Source organism: Magnolia sinica, chromosome 1, assembly GCF_029962835.1.
Source record: "Magnolia sinica isolate HGM2019 chromosome 1, MsV1, whole genome shotgun sequence".
Lineage (NCBI taxonomy): Eukaryota > Viridiplantae > Streptophyta > Magnoliopsida > Magnoliales > Magnoliaceae > Magnolia > Magnolia sinica.
In genome coordinates this window covers 123552444-123566996 of record NC_080573.1, presented here as the reverse complement: position 1 = coordinate 123566996, position 14553 = coordinate 123552444, and the positions used below count along the sequence as shown (strand labels likewise).

Below are 14553 nucleotides of genomic sequence, written 5' to 3'. Positions count from 1 at the left end.
TAATATGAGTCGGTTTTCTGATCGATCGAGCGACTTCTAGCCTTTAGACTTTAGTTGATCCCCTTTAGACGTTGCTGGCTCGTTATCTAAGACGACTTTATGTGTCTTATGTATTCGGTATATTGCTCTTGACTCTTTATCTCTCGGTCGGAATTTATTTTCTGCAATCCGAGTTAAGTCTTTCTTTTAGGCTTTACTGTCTTGCTTCGGTTGGACCCGTTACCTCAGATCGTCGAGCTATGTCAGTAGAGTTGGTCCATTCCATAACTGGGTCTCCGGACTTGTCGTATTTTTTCCCAACACCCATTATTAAAAACTAGTTGGGACCAATCCCCACTGTTTCCTCTTGTTTAGCCCACTTGAGTTTTGAATCCCGCTCATTTTTTGTCGCATTCCTTAAAAGGAGCTCAAAAATTTGATGGCCAGGGTGGATTTATCACAAACATCATGGTGAGCCCCACCTTGGGAAGGCTCCTGGAACTTCCTAATAGCCTTTAGGAGGGAATCAGCATCCCTCACAAAACAACCAAATAGATTGCATTCTGAAAACATGACTTTTAATGTGTGGCTCTTTTTTTAGGCTCACCAATATTTATGTGTTTGATCCACACCGTTCATCAATTTTTTCAGATCATTATAAAGCTTAAGCCCAAAAAATGAGATACATTCAAATATCAATTGAACCACACTATAAATAATAGTGGTAATTGAACGAACCATTATTGAAACCTTCCAAAACAACGATAATGCTTATTTGCCATCTAACTTATTAACGGACCAAACGAAGCAAAAACACAAATATCAGCTTGATCGTAGCCTTCTATAACGCAAGAGGTTCTCAACGGAAGGCGCCAATTTGTAATGTGGTCCACTTGAGCTTTGAATTTGCTTTGTTTTTAAGAAATTTGTGATGCAGTCCACTTGAGCTTTGGATCTGCCTTGTTTTTAAGCTTATATCCTAAAATGATCCGACAGCGTGGATTTAAGAAATGCATTATTGTGTGCCCATGCAAATTTCACATGTTAAGGAATTTCTTTTGCTTACGGTGTAGTGCAGCACATTATGGGAGAGAGAAGAATACCAGAGATGTTGACATATGGAACTTCAGTGAAACCGGTCATGATATACAGATCCACACCATCCATATCATTTTAGGATACAATATTAAAAATGAGGAAAATCCAATGCTCAGCTAGACCACAACAGAGGAAACAGTGGGAATTTAACACGTACGGTTGAAAACTACTTCAGGCCACAGAAGGCTCTCCAGGTCTACGTGACCTTTTATTCCAGGGGTGGCTCGAAATGTAATTGGCGTTTTTAGGTATATGAATAGAATTTTGGTTTTTTAAAAAATAAAAATAAAAAAAAACCAATAAATTTAAAAAAAAAAAAAAAAAGGGTCTACGTGACCTTATGAAGTTATATGGAAAATAAATCTTACAGTAAACCTTGGGAAGGTTTCCATGATAGTGCTCCAATCCCTAGTTCTTTTGGAGGTGTGGTCCTCTTAATCTTTAGATGTGCACATTTTGGGCTTATGCTCTAAAATGATATGGAAATTTTGATGGACGATGTGGATTTAAGACATAAATCATGGTGGGGCAATCTATTCTGTAGAGGGAAAATCGGTGTATTTTCAGCAATGGTCACCGGCAATGACATACACCAGTGAGAAGTAATGGCGCAAAATTTTCAAGTGCCTTCAACACAGACGATCCACACTCCACGGCAATATCCTCCACTTTAATCGAACAAGAGAGAGATGACCTGGTCAAACGACAGAGAACGAGGGCAGTTTTATTGTTTTGAAAATTTTGGTTCATAAACCGTACACAACCTTAACGGTATATGACGACCGCTAAATGTCTAACATTGCAAACTTCAGGCGTTTCGCCCTAAATATTTTAAAAAGGTATGAATGGAATATCAGAACCGCACATCAGGAGGTGACCACCGTGCAGATGTTCTGGTTTAGAAGTTAGCTCAACGAACTGATCAGGTTCCACTGCAAATATATAAAAGGTATTTTGACCATAGTAACCTTGTGATATTTCTAAAAAGCTTCTTAAATCTAGCTACTCAAGTATATTTCTTGGTTGGTCTTCTGATTATTTTTTAGAGATTTAGTAGATGAAAATGCTCCAGCTTGTTATATTTTGTTTTAAAATAGTATTGAAATTTGAATTTTCAAATTTTCGGTAGTTTCCCTCCATTTTTGAAAAGTTGTAGTACTTTTGAGTTGTGGGTTTTATCCCACATCGGATTTGACATAGTAAACTATCTTGTATATAAGATAGTCTTTTTGTCTAGGGCTTAAGCCCCTTTCAGGGGGCATGTGAATTTGATCTTATGGGGGGGCTATGCTAATAGCTCTAATCTAAGCCATTGACCACACACGCGCGCGCGCACCGAGCCGAGCCGAGTCCGTGTTCGTGTGCGCGGGTGCGGGTGCTGGTGCGGTGTGTGTGTACTCGCATGGGTGTGTGTATGGGTACTTGCAGGACTGTGTGTGCAGGAGTGTACTCGCTTTTTCGTTTTAAACCAGAGAGATGCGTCCCTTCCGGTTAGTCGCACCTATTGGGTTTAAACCCAACGGACCTAACCTTTTATAAAGGGTGCTTATGCACCACTTCAGAGTGTATATAAAGACTACCGATTCCAGTTTTAAATATACAAAATTATTATCTCTCTTATAAAACTCTCTCTGATACAATTTTAAGAATTTTACTGAGTTCATCGCTGAGTCAACTCAGCACTTTCGAATTAAACTGCAAGTGGTTCGAGCCCGTGTACAGTGAGTGCACCGCTGGAACCGGGTCATAGTCGTTGTATCCTGGAGGTCGATTACTCTGGAAACCTGTTGCACTTGGGACGCTGTCCAAGGGGAGCAAATTCGATTTCAAGCCGAGTGACTCAGTCACGCCTCGACTCAATTCAATAAGTTCTTCTTTCTCAAAATTTATTTTCCTTTTTTTTTATTCTCGATTTTTAATAGTCTATTTAATTCAACCAAATATTCCAACAATCTTGAAATCGAATTTTTGAATTACATAGACTATGGCTACAGTAACAGTAAATGTTCTACTGAGTTAGCCAAAATCGAACCGTTCGCTGGACAATGCTTTAAACGGTGGAAACAGAAACTGATGTTCGCTCTGACCACCTTGAAAGTTTCATACATTTTATCTGAATCATTTACTATAGATCCAGCAAATCAAACCGAACTAACAGATGAAAATAATTGTAAAAATTATATTATAAACTCTTTATCCAACGAATTATATGACGTGTATGCTTCTTACGTGTCTGCTAAAGACATATGGACTGCTTTGAAAAAGAAATACATATTAGAAAATGCAGGCGCTAAGAAAATGCAATTGCTAATTTCTTTCATTATGAAATGACAGATGATAAACATGTCACAAATTAAATTCACGATTTTCAAAGTCTAGTTCATGAACTATCGACAGAAGGAATTAAGTTGGATGAAGTGTTTCTTTCAGGAGCACTAATAGAAAAGTTACCGCCTTCCTGAAAAGAATATAAGAATAGAATGAAACATAAAAAGAACGGTGTTTCTTTGGAAACCACTATCGTACACATACGAATAGAGGAAGCCAATAGAATCAGCGACCAAAAAGAAAATAAAAATGAGATAGATTCAAAGGCGAATCTTGTGGAATCAAGTCAGACAAATAATAAAAAAAAAAAGGCAACTGTCATAACTGTGGCAAACCTGGACATTATGCAAATGAATGCAAGCTCAAAAAGAAGAATGCAAACAATCAATTCAAGAAAAAAGGAAACTACTACAACTGTGGAAAGCCTGGGCATCATGTCAAAACCTGCAGGCTTAAGAAAAACAAAGATAAGCCGTAGGCTAATCTTACAGAAACAGGCAATAAGTCTGACATGATAGTAGCTGTGGTGTCAAAAGTCTTCCTTGTAAACAACTTGGAGTGGGTACTAGACACTAGTGCAACTAGGCACATGTGCAAGGATCGTAACATGTTTACCTCCTACCAAGTATCAGGAGATGATGAACAGGTATTCATGGGTAATGCTAGAACGTCTCCAGTTGTAGGGAAAGGGAAAGGACTTCTGAAACTCACTTCTGAAAAAACTCTAATGCTGAAGATGTCTTACATGTGCCTGACATTAGAAGAAACTTGGTCTCTGGTTCACTCCTCAATAAGGCTGGTGTTAAGTTAGTATTTGATTCAGATAAGCTTGTAATGACTAAGAATGGAACCTTTATTGGTAAGGGGTACTGTAGCGATGGTTTATTCATTATAAATATATCCAATGATAATAATAAGAAGGCATTCAGTTCTATTTATATCGTTGAACTTTTTTATCTATGGCATAGTAGATTAGGTCATATGAATATAGCATCTTTGAAGAAAATAAGAATATTAGGTTTATTACCTAATATATCTAATGAAGATTTTGACAAATGTGAAACATGTGTCAAATCAAAATTCATTAAAAAACCCTTTAAACAAATAGAAAGATCATCTGTTCTATTAGAGTTAATACACAGTGACTTAGGTGATTTTAGAAATCATGTCTAGAGGTGGAAAAAGATATTACATAACTTTTGTAGATGATTACTCTAGGTTCACTAGAGCCTATCTGTTAAGGAACAAAGATGAAGCTTTAGATGTTTTTTCTAAATACAAAATTGAAGTTGAAAATCGGTTAAATATAAAAATTAAAAGACTCAGAACAGATAGAGGAGGTGAATATGAATCTTCTCAATTTAGAGAATTATGTGAAAATAATGGAATAGTTCACGAAACTATAGCTCCTTATACACCAGAACAGAATGGAATAGCAGAACGTAAGAATAGAACTCTAAAAGTGATGATGAATGCTATGTTAAATAGTTCAGGCTTACCCTCAAATATGTGGGGAGAAGCAATTCTATCTGCTTGTTATATTCTAAATAGGATTCCTTCTAAATCTTTTGAACAAATACCATATGAACTTTGGAAGAATCATGTTCCTAGTTACAAATATATTAAAGTGCGGGGGTGTCTTACTAAAGTAGGATTACCTGAAACTAAGAAAAGAAAGTTAGGTCCTAAAACGACTGACTGTGTATTTATAGGTTACGCACAAAACAATGCGGCCTATAGGTTTTTAGTTTTAAAAACTAAGAATAATATTCTAGATCCTAATACAATTATAGAAGCTAGCGATGCAGAGTTCTTTGAGAACGTATTCCCTATGAAATCTAAATCTATAGGAATAGAGGAAGTCAAGGAATCAGATATTGCGTCTACTAATAAAAATGCTTACGAGAAAGTAGTAGAAGAGATACAACCAAGAAAAAGTACTAGGGTTAGAAGAGAAACTAACTTAGGAGATGGTTTTTTCACTTTCTTAATAGAAGATGATCCTACAACCTATATAGAAGCAATTAACTCTCCAAATATAACCTTTTGGAAGGAAGCAATAAATGATGAGTTAGAATCTATTATATATAATAACACTTAGAAAATTGTAGACCTACCACCTGAAAATAAACCAATAGGTTGTAAATGGGTGTTTAAAAAGAAACTAAAACCAGATGGGACTATTGATAAGTTTAAGGCTAGGTTGGTAGCGAGAGGCTTTAAACAAAAAGAAGGAATAGATTACTTTGATACATACTCTCCTGTAACTAGAATTATAACTATTAGGGTCTTAATAGCGATAGCCTCCATATATAAACTGGTGGTACACCAGATGGACGTTAAGAAATTTTTCCTAAATGGAGACTTAGAAGAATAAATATATATGGAACAACCTGAGGCTTATAAGATATCAGGAAAAGATAATAAAGTATGTAGACTAATTAAATCATTATATGGTTTAAAACAGGCTCCTAAACAATGACATGAAAAATTTGATGGTGTTTTAAAATCAAATAGTTATCATATAAATGATGTAAATAGATGTGTATATAGTAAAATTTTTGAAAATGAATATGTTATTATATGCCTTATGTTGATGACATGTTTATTTTTTGGAACTAATATTAAATTAGTTAATACAACTAAGAAATTCTTGTTATCTAAGTTTGACATGAAAGACTTAGGAGAGGCTAATGTAATCTTGGATATTGAAGTAACCAGAAAAAATGGTGTTATTATATTATCTCAATCTTATTACATTGAGAAGATATTGAGAAAGTTTAACCATTTTGACTGTTTACCTGTCAGTACTCCTTATGATTATAGTGTGACTCTCATGAAGAATACAGAAAATATTATCTCAATTGGAGTATTCCATAATAATTGGTAGTCTTATGTATCTAACAAACTGTACTAGACTAGACATAGCTTTTGAGTAGGAAGGCTAAGTAAATATACACATAACCCTGGAAAAGAGCATTAGAATGCTTTGTCTAGGATTTTGAGATACCTAAAAGGCAGTATAGCCTATGGTTTAAATTATAATGGTTTTCCTCCTGTATTAAAAGGATATAGTGATGCTAACTGCATTAGTGATTCAGATGAGACAAAATCCACGAGTGGATATGTCTTCACTTTAGGTGGAGGAGCAATCTCTTGGAAGTCTATCAAGCAGACATGTATCGCTCGGTCTACTATGGAATCCGAGTTTATTGCCTTAGAAAATGCTGCATCAGAAGCCGAGTGGCTTAGAAATCTCTTAGTTGATATACCATTGTGGCCAAAACCTGTATCGGCCGTATCTATTCATTGTGACTGTCAAGCAGCTATAGCGAAAGCAAAGAGTAAAATATATAATAGAAAGAGCAAGCATATTAGACTCAGACACAACATAGTGAAACATATGTTGCGTGATGGAGTCATATCTATTGACTTTGTGAGGTCAGAAAAGAATCTAACAGATCCTCTGACCAAAGGACTATCTAAAAGGTTAGTCAATGATACATCGAAGGGAATGGGGCTGAGCCTAATATATGAGCTGCCAGTGTCGGCAACCCAACCTATACAAGTGGAGATCCCGTGAGATAGGTTCAATGGGTAAATAACAAGACATAAGGTAGACGATTGCACTGAGTTGTATGAGCCTCTTCTATGGTGTACAGTGCGAGCAGCAACGCAGAAGGATGAGTTGTTAGAACTCTTAATGAATCCATAGCCATATATTTGGTGATGTATACAGTTGTTGTATACATTTGATAGAATTCACCTATATGGGTGTGGAGGTGGAGGCCGCTTCCTATGAGAATCTAGGCGAATTCTCTAGAGCACTCATGAAATTCAGGTAATGGTGTATGGCCGAAACACACCGAACTGCAGAATCACTTGCAAAGAAAGAGTTATGTGAGTGGCATGTACTTACGATCTACATTAAAAGGATTCAGGTTCAAGACTATTGTGTCACCTGATTCCTGTAGACCTGTCTTGCTTACTCTAATGTCAGTTCAAGTCTATGGTGACACCGGCACCATTGCATAACTATTATGCTTTAATATGAAAGGATTTTATTTTAAAACATGAGGGGGATTGTTATATTTTGTTTTAAAATAGTATTAAAATTTGAATTTCAAATTTTTAGTAATTTCCCTCCATTTTTGAAAAGTTGTAGTACTTTTGAGTTGTGGGTTTTATCCCACATCAGATTTGACATAGTAAACTATCTTGTATATAAGATAGTCTTTTTGTCTAAGGCTTGAGCCCCTTTTAGGGGGCATGTGAATTTGGTCCTGTGGGGGGGGGGGGGGGGGGTATGATAATAGCTCTAATCTATACTATTGACCACACGCGCGCGCGCGCACCGAGCCGTGCCGAGCCGAACCGAGCCGAGTCCGAGTCCGAGTCCGAGTCCGTGTCTGTGTCCATGTCCATGTGCGCGTGCGCGTGTACAACGTAACGCGGCAGGACGGGCTAGGCTGGGCTGGGCGTGTGCACGGGCGCGGGCGCAGGTGCCGGTGCGGGTGTGGTATGTGTGTACTCGCATGGGTGTGTGTATGAGTACTCGCAGGACTGTATGTGCTAGAGTGTACTCACATTTGCGTTTTTTCATTTTAAACCAGAAAGATGCGTCCCTTCCGGTTGGTCACACCTGTTGGGTTTAAACTTAACGGACCTAATCTTTTATAAAGGGTGCTTATGCACCACTTCGGAGTCTATATAAAGACTACCAATTCCAGTTTTAAATATACGAAATTATTATCTCTCTTATAAAACTCTCTCTGATACAATTTTAAGAATTTTACTGAGTTCATCGCTGAGTCAACTCAGCACTTTCGGATTAAACTGCAAGTGGTTCGATCCCGTGTACAGTGAGTGCACCGCTGGGACCGGGTCATAATCGTTGTATCCTGGAGGTCAATTGCTCTGGAAACCTGTTGCACTTGGGACGCTGTCCAAGGGGAGCAAATTCGATTTCAAGCCGAGTGACTCAGTCACGCCTCGACTCAATTCAATAAGTTCTTCTTTCTCAAAATTTATTTTCCTTTTTTTGGTTCTCAATTTTTAATAGTCTATTTAATTCAACCAAATATTCCAACACAGCTTTGGAATATGGTGTTGGCAGGGAGCTTCATTTTTCTCTCTCTCTCTCTCTCTCTCTCTCTCTCTCTCTCAGATTGTTAGTACACCCCTCTCTCTGCTGCTTGCTTTTACGTGGGTTGTTTTTTTTTTCGAACATGTCTTGCAAGGACCCATTATCAGCCATTAACTTCTCTAGCATATGGGCATCACCAACGATTTCTAAAGCTTTAAAAAATTGTTATTTTTTTTTAATAGCATTTTCTTATAAATAAAAGCTACTTGCACTGGTAGATAGAGAGATGTCTGTGATTGTTGTTTTGGGAAGGAATTTAAGGTAAATAAGGATAGCTTTGTAATGTTGAAGACAATGAAAATGATAAAATTTGAATTAAGTACATCGGGGCATCATACATAAGTTTGGACCGATGGAATCTAAGTATGTACAGATTGAATCCATAGAGAATAATATCACTAGTCATTCTACTACCTGGCGCTTATTTTTCATGAATGATAATGTAGCATGTGTATGAGATCCGAGCCGCTCATCAGGTGGATCTCATTCCATTGTAATAATTGGACTGATTAGATCATAAGGTGGGCCTCACGTGTACTAAAGAATCGACATGTTAAGACAAATTCATGAGTGGTCTACATTCAACTCATACGTACTGCCCACTTGGTTACTACATCAGTCTGATTTTTAAGATTTTGGCAACTAGGCAATGGGACCTGAATGATGAACGGCTTGGATCTTACGCACGATACTTTTCTAGAAATGATTAACATTGGGACGCTTTAAGAGAACTTTCACATGCTTCCACCCCTTTCCCACCAACGTTTCACACATCTGAGCCGTTAAAACTACGTGTTAAATCACGAAGGTTACTTGCCGTGAAAATCAAGGCATGCGCCACTCTTTCACGTTGGACCGTCGTTTGTCCTCTTATGTCTAAGATGTGGCGCCAACGAGGATGCCAGCCTGATTTTCGATCAATGTGATCATCATGGCATGCCCCACTTATTGCACGGCTCCGATGTTCTTCACAAGCGACACGTCAGCTGGAAAGATAGTCATGTATGGGAAAGTTCACATAAATAATCCTTAATTCATTCTTTATTTCCATGTTGCGCAAGTGGGCCTGTCTGGCCACCATTTTCCTTGCTTTCTTTCTCTCATCTCTTATAAATGAATCTACTTGCCAGTCCACATTATCACTGGTATTGTCACAACTGATGCATTAAATACAGCATGTGATGATGTGGTCCAATTAAATTGCAAGGAACAGAAATTCTGTGCTTGTGGTAGGCAGAGGATCGGGATTACTCTTATAAATGAAATGAGAAATCTGGATCATTTGCTTGCTACAGGCAGAAAATTCTTGTTTGTTGTAACCTAATTGGGCCACATCATCACAAATGAAATGAAAAAAAAAAAAAACAAGGGATTTTTATGTACGTACGTTATTGTAGCAAATCAAATAAAAAGATGGAATCGGGGAAGCTAAAATCCATCCCAAAAAGGATAAGCCTGTGTGTTCGATTCTGATCTTCCCCAGTTCGACAAGAAAACCATTTGATTGTTATTGTTGTTGTAGTAGTCCGAAATGGATTTTACCGGTAGATGAGTTGCAATGGTAGTCGGATCAGAAGCGGAGATTGCACGACTAGCACTTGCAGAAGCATCGGCAGTAGTTGTAGTTGTAAAGAAATCAGTACTAGTTGTTGTAGAAGCTGCAGTAACAAGAGTAAAGAGGTCTCCGTCTCTAACCACATCTCTTTGGCTTAGATCTCTCTCCATTGGTGGTAAAACACTTTCTTTTTTCTCCTTGCTCTTCATTTTCGTCGCTGTAACTACATCCATTGTTGAAGAAGAAGAAGAAGAAGCTATCTTGAATCGCCTTTTTTTCTCTCTCAACTCGCTCACTGACTCCTTCTCTAACATCATCCTTGATAGAACGTCGGGATCTTCCGCTACCTTCACCAAGAAGGCCATCATCTTTTGTGGTTTCTTCTCTGTTGCTTGTAGACGCCGATTGATACCTTCCATTTCCTCTTCCAAGTTTCTTTGATCGTTCTTCAACCGAGCGAGTTCTGATAGTATAGACTTCTCCATGTCAGCATCTTCTTCTTGCTTGGGGAGGATGGAAGGAGTAGAATTACGATGAGTCTTTCGACGGGTGATGTTCTTCAGAAGCTGGATTTGGCCGCGGAGGAATGACTCATTGGCGAATTCCCACCTGTCGGGATCAACCTTTCGGAAACCCTGAGAGAAGATAAGAATAATAGGATGTTGATATAGTGGAGTAAGTTGAAAGAAAGAAATGGTTTGTATGTATGTACACTCACATAAGTGTTGAGCTGACGGATGAAGCTGGAGAAATTGTTGTGCTTGAAATAGGTGGGGAGGAGTTTCTGGGAGAAATTCAGAGGATCGAACACCACGAAGCTGTTGTTGCCAGGGCCCCATGAAATAATGGCATCGGTGGATGGATCGCTCACCATGTAGTATGTCTTTAGCACGAACGGAGCGATGAGATCGTCGCCTTCCATTTCATATACTATCTACTGAACTTTCTCTTGTATGTCCAAGTTCTGGCAAGCAAACAACTCTCTCTCTCTCTCTCTCTCTCTCTCTCTCTCTCTCTCTCTCTCTCTCTCTCTCTCTCTCTCTCTCTCTAAACTGGGCAATGAGTTTTCACTCTCTATCTGAGATTCAAGAGCAAGACCCAGAAAGGATTATTTATGCATCAACGTGTAATCTCTCTCTCTCTCTCTCTCTCTCTCTCTCTCTCTCTCTCTCTCTCTCAGACACATAAAACCACTGGGAACTTTTCAAAAACTGACTTTTTTACTGGAATAAGATCAAAATCCAATGGAGACGCACTACCCAAAATTTATGTAATGGGAGTGGACCTCAAGGCATCTTTCAATCCTTTCCATGCAAGGATGGCATGGGTTTTATATATATATACATGTATGGTGGGGAGACAGAGACCAAGGAAAATCACCAATGAAATGCGAGTATCCTTGGCATCTCTCCTGATGCTTCTGATATTTCTGCCACCTGACCGACCCCACTTGCATGTGCGTTCCCTTCTCTCTCTATCCTAACGGGAGAGATAGTTTCCTTTCCAGAGACTCTGACTCTTGGTGCGATGAAGTACTCATTGGTTCGACGCCATTCTCTGGTCAACTTTTCTGCATGATTGCCGAATAGGGGCCGTCCATCTTGTGAGAAATACAGTAGATGGCCCAGATTAGGAAAATAACCTGCGGGACATGCAATCTTTGCTGTCCGATTATGGCCTTCAAATGGATGGTGAAGGATGAGTTTTTTTTTTTAGAAGGTTGAGTATTTACTCAATTAGAGTGGTCTTGAGCAAAGAATCAATCATAGAGGGCCCACCTGTTGTAAGTTCCGGATACACCAACCTAAACTCACGTAGGGCAACTAACCATAATTCGAACATTGCGCGACGAACCGAAAAACTTTAGTGGCCGGCTCTAGTGCAAAGCATTGTCGGTTAAGCTTCAACTACAACGCAATATGTAGGGCTCACCACTACGTGTACATGATGTCCAATCCCTCCATAATGGGAGCCCCTACAAGTTTTGGCCGGCCCCACCGTGTGAAAACAGGCCTAAAACTTCTAAAATGACATGGTGTGGCCCACATGAATTTTCGAATGGTCTAATTTTTGGAGTATCTTATAATCCTGGTGAAGCGAAATTTCTGAATGGATCGGATGTCATATAAGAAAACAAGGTGGGCCCCACATAGAATCTGGATGGATCCGGCCTTAAAAAATTACTTTTTTAGATATAAATAAAGGAAGCTCACGAGATGCAATGCAATATCTAAGGCCAAACAGTACTTTGGATTCGATGACCAAATCAGATCTTGTTTTCCTTCAGTTTTGGTGAGACTCGTTGCAGAGAGAGAGAGAGAGAGAGAGAGGAAAAGTGGGAGCGGATTAGCTGTTACCCGGGTAACACCTTGGCTGTTATCCTAACTGTGTGGGTCCGACCTTGATATATTTGTTGTATATCTACTCCGTCCATATGTTTTGGTATTTTATCTTAGTTCGTGATTCCAAACATTAAGAAGATAAAAATCTCAGTTAGAAAACACCACTAGAAACAGTGATGAATGACCATTAAAAGCTTATTGTGGGTTACAAAAGGTTTGTATCAAGCTTATATTCGTAGTTTGCCTTCGTCCAGGTCTTCGTGACATTATGAACAGGTTGGATGGAAAATAAAAATTATAAAAGCCTTAAGATGGGCCCTTTGGAATTTTTAATGGTGAGACACTCAATCAACACTGTTTATTGTGGTGTGGTCCACCTAAGATTTGGATCTTCTTAATTTCTTCTATTATTTACCAAAATTGTCTGGAGAAACGTATGAACGGTGTGGATATACAAAACATCAACAAGGTGGGGCCCGCGGTAAGGGTAATACGAACTAAGGTGTTACCCGGGTAACACATAATCCGCTCCCGCTAAAAGTATGCAGTCAGTGACGTGGTCCACGTGGATTAGCTCTAGTTTTTAAAATGACTGTTTGGATGTAGGGAGCATTGCGTCTCCATCGGATTCCATTGAAACGATCCCATTTAGGTAGGCGTGTCGGTCGATCTGACGCCGACCATGATCCTGGTCCATCGTGCCATGAACCGGTATTGGTTCGTCACCAGTCCTTTGTACTTAAATCTTTAACTGTTCATCTGGTGGGTCGTATTGTTGAACGGTAACACCGAGTGCATAATTTTAGCTGATGGATTTGTGGTTTAGAAACAGAAAAGGATCAGTGGTCCAGATCAATTGGGAGAGTCTGTCTGTTGATGGGATGGATTGGATTGGATTTTTAAATTGCTGTGGGTTTTGTACCGTCGGCCATCAATGGTAGAATGCTCCGGATGGACTTATCGTGTTCACAAACCATATGACAAAGCATGCAGTGTAGATGAAAGAAGAAGAGCAGATGGATGGTTAGGATTTACCAAAAGTACAATGAAGTGTGCAGTGGAGACGAGGCAACAAACAAAGACTCGTTCACCATGCAACGAACCCGAAAGGTCCATATAGCGCATCTTACCGTTTCATGAGCTTGTTCGTCAGGATTTTTACCTAATGCACGTATTTAGCCTCACTTTTCCATTTCATTTTTTTACTCTCAACAACTTTTGAACACCAAAAAAAAAAAAAAACTTACCCTTTATTACATGCAGGCCTAAACCCGTACGATATTTGAGTGGGGAGGAGAAATTAAAGACGACCGGTTCAAATGGAAGGAGTGGTCATTATTCACACCCTAAGTATAGGGTTGCGATGTAGTAATAATCTCGGTAAGACCGAAGTTGAATCTACAAGGACTAAACCTTGTACATAATCTATAAGTAACTAGAACTAGAACTTGGCGAATATGAAATCTAAATATAAAATAACTGAGGAAATAATTGTGATTAAAGTGAGGAAAACTAATGAAATTAAAGGTGGGAACTAGGGTTTTCAAGGATCCAATTGTAGAAATCAGGAAAATCTACGCTTGATTCATAAACACAACTGGAATCAGAGTCCTATCTTCATCCAGATGGCAGATAATATGTTAAAAATCCAAATCTAAGCTTCCTTTGATATAGTTTTCAATAGAAGATAGGTAAGAGAATTAGAATTGCTTCTATCACAAAGCCATGCACATCAGATAAATCAAACAACAAATTAAATTTAACCAATCTACAACCAATCTGAGAGATATATGAATGTTAGAAAGGGTTCCATCATCCAACCATGCCTAGGAGACGATGGTAAACAAAAGGGATTTCTAAATTCACAATCCCTATAATGCCAATAGCGTACTCAAAGCTATCGCAAATCTATTGTAATTTAAGTTACAACAAACCATTAAAAACTAAGAGTATCTCCTATAATCAACTAAAATCAAAGATAATCCAACTCAAACATGAATCAAAGCCTTAGAAAGTATTCCATCACACTACAAGCTTCACCTCTTAGCCCTACCTAAAAGGTTTAACCTGTCATAGACATGTTAAAAAATAAAAATAAAAAAACG

The 14553-nt window shown here is 38.5% G+C and overlaps 1 protein-coding gene across 1 annotated transcript; it reads right to left on the bottom strand.

Moving 5' to 3' along the window:
* Window positions 1-9914: 9914 nt before the first annotated feature.
* On the bottom strand, window positions 9915-11254 carry LOC131218163 (heat stress transcription factor C-1b-like). Its single transcript, XM_058212867.1, has 2 exons — window positions 10825-11254; window positions 9915-10741 (listed from the first exon to the last, which is right to left on the bottom strand). The coding sequence occupies exons 1-2, from the start codon at window positions 11026-11028 to the stop codon at window positions 9980-9982; spliced, it is 966 nt and encodes a 321-aa protein (XP_058068850.1). The 5' UTR covers window positions 11029-11254; the 3' UTR covers window positions 9915-9979.
* Between the last annotated feature and the right edge of the window lie 3299 nt (window positions 11255-14553).

What these genes read in the sequence shown, in the direction of transcription:
- LOC131218163 (XM_058212867.1), bottom strand. Translation starts at nt 11,028, where the DNA reads ATGGAAGGCGACGATCTCATCGCTCCGTTCGTGCTAAAGACATACTAC. An exon ending in TCCGTCAGCTCAACACTTAT is followed by an intron (nt 10,742 to 10,824) that starts GTGAGTGTACAT and finishes ATCTTCTCTCAG; the next exon opens with GGTTTCCGAAAGGTTGATCC.